Genomic DNA, 4,420 nt, shown 5'->3' with positions numbered 1-4,420 from the left:
TCGCGGTTGGATCGCATACAGTTGTTGAAACCTATGTTCATTCAATTGAAAGTTTTACTGTAATTGTTTCATTTTCTCTTTTTTGACATAATCAGCTTAATTCTGTGTCTCAATTGTCGACCTCCTTCCTAATTATATACTGCGCCAAAAAGATTAAACTGCAAAAGATTCAAGTTTTTAATATCTTGCAGTACTAGTTACTTGTGCTACTTGTTTTTACCTTGTAAAAGGGATGTTTTTATACTCCCGAAACGTCGGTTGTTTTGTCTTTTTAACCCTAAATTTTGGATGTTGTTGTACATATTAAACAGTTTTTAACATTTATTTTCCTTGGTTATGTGCACTACTTGCATCTTTTAAGATCCATTCAAAGTTTCCCTGCTGGTCAGTTGGTACTGTTTTCGTTTGCTTTTTTGCTATTTATTATTATTCAGTGCTGACATCGATGTTGCCTACAAAGCTGATACTGTCGCTAATATCTATCCAGATGGTACAATAATCTGGCATGCCCTAGCGATTTACACTTCAACTTGTAAAATCCATGTTAGATGGTTTCCGTTTGACGTCCAGGTTTGCATACTTCCATTTTGTTCGTGGAATCATGACGGTTTTGAAATTGATCTGTACCCTGAACATAGCTTGGATGCTACTACAATGGGGTAAGTTTGAGACCAGAAAATAATTTGAATACATCATCAGTTTTAACATGTTTGAACTTTGAATAAACATATTTAAAAGGAATACCTTTTAGTGCACCACACTAACATGTGAATATTAGAATCATTAGCAAGTTCGGTGTGTAAGTAAAGTACTTTTATCCCGTAAGTATAGCACACAGTGTCGACGACCTGTAAATAAATATTTTTTACCTTGCACTGAATCACGTCGTAATACTCCGTTGGTGAGCGACGAGCGATTGTATTTCACCGAACGCAAGAAAAGGAGTCCTATCTGATTGGCTAAAAACCGATCGCTAGATCGCTCAGTGATGAAGTACAAACTCAGATGTAGAGATGTATTCAATGCCATTTAAACCAATATTCTATTATTGACGCAGATAAAGAAAGTTGTACAGTGTCTCAGTATGGTGCATTGCATTTTAGACTTGTGATTTTATATTCTATACAGCACGTGGATCTGAGCTGAATGGGCAACCAATTCTGCCCCCAGTCAAGACGAAATGCAAATATCTAATTATGTTGCTACCGTTTTTAATTAGGCTTTATGTGGCCCTATGCAACGTCAAAATACACTCTTTCAGATGCAAACAAAAAGATACTTCCCTACTACTGTTGTGAGCTTGTTGTTTATCCCTTGTACCGGCCTATCAAAGTTTGTGAAATTCAAATGACTTTTGTGGCCGGATTAAATCGGGGAATAAATGCCCGGGAATTAATGGGAGATAAATGGTGATTAGCTTTGATGGACCTTGTGAGCCTGAGAATAATAATACCTCAAGGTACTTAAGGTTTCCTTTGTATGAAATCTTATTCTGGTTCTGAGGTCACATACAAATATATGAAAAAGGTATCAATATACATGTACATTTGCTTCCATTTCCAATGTATAATCATGCAAAGTTTGAAGAAGCTACCACTTACAGAACCAAAGTTATAAGGGCTTAGATAGAACTTATTGAATGACCCTTGTATGTACTACGTCTACAGGTTCTTATCCAATGGAGTCTGGGACATGGTAGCAGTGCGTACCAAACGAGTGGTAACTAAATACTTATGTTGCCCAGAACCGTTCCCTGAAGTACATTACGTCCTGGTATTCAAACGCCACCCTGCCTTCTACATATACTACATGATATTACCGTGTTTCTCGCTATCATTGTTATCGCTGGTGGTATTTTATCTGCCTCCTGATTGCGGAGAGAAGCTGACATACTCTGTCACCAATTTATTGGCTTTGATACTGTTCCAACAAATTATTGCTGTGAACATACCGCCAACCTCAGATGATCCTCCTCTCATTGGTATGTATGATATGTTAACGGGGCAGTATAAAATTAATTATACAATTTTCGTATAAAGCACATTGTAAGTGCCAACTTCTTATGGTGAATATTTTGTATATTCAGTCTCAAGCCATTGAAATGAGCAAATATTGTATCTTTCAAGTAAAACTCAGAACGGTAAAGGTCCAATTGTTCTTAGATGATTTGCTGCTTATAACCGTACCTCAAATACAACCCAAAACATTTAAAAGTTTAAGAAACATGATGTTTAGAATTTAACGTACTAAATTTACAACTTGATCGGATATTATAATATCCGATATCAACCCAGCAAATAAAAAACGTTTTTAACACGTTTTAAACAGGTTATATTTTGGGTTTTGGTTTAGATAAAAACGTTTTAATAACATTAAATGTCGGGTTGTATAAAGGTCAAGAAAATGTTTTAAAACATCGTGTATGAAAACAATATATATTTTTTGAAATGTGATTGTAAAATATTTTTTCCAATCATTTTTTGCCAAATATTTTGTCAATACTTTAATAACATTATGTTAGAATATTTGCAGTTGGTTATTAACAAAATGTGTTTGAATGTTATGAAAACATTTTATACCATTTACATGTCCTTCATATAACCCGACATTTAAACGCTTTCTGGCAACCTTTTCCAACAAATTGCGAATGATGTCCAAAACGTTGTGTTTGCTGGGAAGTAGCCTGTCTGATCCAACTTGCTCGCTTCATTTACCACTTGTAGTTGACACCAGGCACTTCAAGCCCAGCCCAGGTATAATGGACATACCTGTTAAAAGGGGGTACTACACCCCTGTCCAATTTTGTGCCTATTTTTGCATTTTTCTCAAAAATTAAAGAGCATTGGTGACAAGTAAGATATGTATATTATAGGGGCAAGGACTACAACTACTGCACTGGAAATTTTATTTCAGCACAGACAACAGATGTGGAGAACCATTATTTGATCAATAAATCAATAATTACTTGCCTCGAGTTGCTGAAATTTCAGTACAGTAGTTGTAGTCCTTGCCCTATAATATACATATCTTACTTGTCACCAATGCGCTATAATTTTTGAGAAAAATGCAAAATAGGCACAAAATTGGCCAGGGATGTAAAATTCTTAAGTGGTTGTCCTATTAAAGCGTGACACATTTCTATTAATTATTTTGTAGGAACCTATTTCTTGTGTATGATAGTCATGGTGTGTGTCTCGGTGATAGCAACTGGCATCGTCATGCATGTGAGTGCTTTATCCCAGCCTGTTCCTCGATGGGTGAAATGTGTATTTCTTCACTTCTTACCCCGTGTGTTATGCCTATCGCCAGATACAATTGAAGAAAACTCGGACGGAACTAAAACGTTTCTGATTGAGAATCCAAATTCGAGGGTATCGATCGAAAATGGTGTTGAAGAACTTCGGGCAAACCAAGTATTATCTGTTGTTACTGATAATAACATCACCTCGACCTTGATAGAGCGATTAGACAAATTAGACATGAAGCTGGATTTGGCCAATAGGAACGCGCAAACATTTGAACAAATGCAATGGCGGCGTGTTTCTATCATTGTTGACCGTCTGTTGTTCAATACTTTCAGCTTGTTTATGATTGTATGTACTGTGTATATAACACTTGAGGTTGTTATAGGAAGTGAGGAAGAATATGACGCAGTAAAACGTGATCTTGAAGAAAACTGGTAGTTACCCAAATGTTACCAAGGGGTAGTTATACCAGCGCACGCCCTGTGGATTTTCCTTTTTGCGGTCAGACACTGTATCTATAATTATTGGCCTAAATTGGATGTCTGGACATATTTGGACAATAGACAAATAGTGTAGTTTTCTAGACTTTTTTTTAAAAACCAAATTGATTTTAGAAAATGCCGTAGAAAAAAATTAAAGCACTAATTTTTGGTTACAATTTTTTTTTATCCTGTTTGCTAAACAAAACATAGCCGAATCCTTTAGTTAGTTCTAACTGGCCATGAAAGTCAAATTTTAATATTGGGAAATACAGGCGAAAGACATGCGTTTTGGGGCGTTTTTTGAATGCTGTGACAATCAAGCCAAAGACTTGTTTCAAGTTATGCATTTTGATTTTTGGAAAACACATTTTCTAATCTTTTCACAACCAATTATCAAAAATAACACAAAAGATTAACCTATCAATATTTTGATTGCCTAGACTTGTGCCAAGTCTTAGAATTTTGTAAGAAAACATGCAAAATGACATGCTTTTGGGGTATTTCCCCTCGAATTGCAAAAAGTATTAAAATTTGACTTTTATTGCCAGATAGAACTAACTAAAAGATTAACATTTTTCTATGTTTCAGTAAAACAAGACAATGTTTTTAATTCCAACAAAACAGTGCTGTATTTTTCTGGGATCAGGGGTAGTCATTATATCTTACCTTAATGTGTTCTTTACAAGGTTTATT

The 4,420-nt window shown here is 35.3% G+C and overlaps 1 protein-coding gene across 1 annotated transcript; it reads left to right on the top strand.

The window, feature by feature from the left end:
• The first annotated feature begins 654 nt into the window (after window positions 1-654).
• Window positions 655-3,683, top strand: LOC140145186 (neuronal acetylcholine receptor subunit alpha-9-like). The gene is made up of 3 exons (XM_072166960.1): window positions 655-659; window positions 1,668-1,981; window positions 3,157-3,683. The coding sequence occupies exons 1-3, from the start codon at window positions 655-657 to the stop codon at window positions 3,681-3,683; spliced, it is 846 nt and encodes a 281-aa protein (XP_072023061.1).
• The last annotated feature ends 737 nt before the right edge of the window (window positions 3,684-4,420 follow it).

This window comes from Amphiura filiformis, unplaced genomic scaffold, assembly GCF_039555335.1.
Source record: "Amphiura filiformis unplaced genomic scaffold, Afil_fr2py scaffold_165, whole genome shotgun sequence".
NCBI lineage: Eukaryota > Metazoa > Echinodermata > Ophiuroidea > Amphilepidida > Amphiuridae > Amphiura > Amphiura filiformis.
The sequence above is the reverse complement of the archived record's forward strand: the minus strand, read 5'-3'. Positions and strand labels throughout refer to the sequence as shown.

Excerpts from the sequence above, each read along its gene's own strand:
- LOC140145186 (XM_072166960.1), top strand. Across the intron at positions 1,982-3,156 it reads AGATGATCCTCCTCTCATTG|GAACCTATTTCTTGTGTATG; the intron begins GTATGTATGATA and ends ATTATTTTGTAG.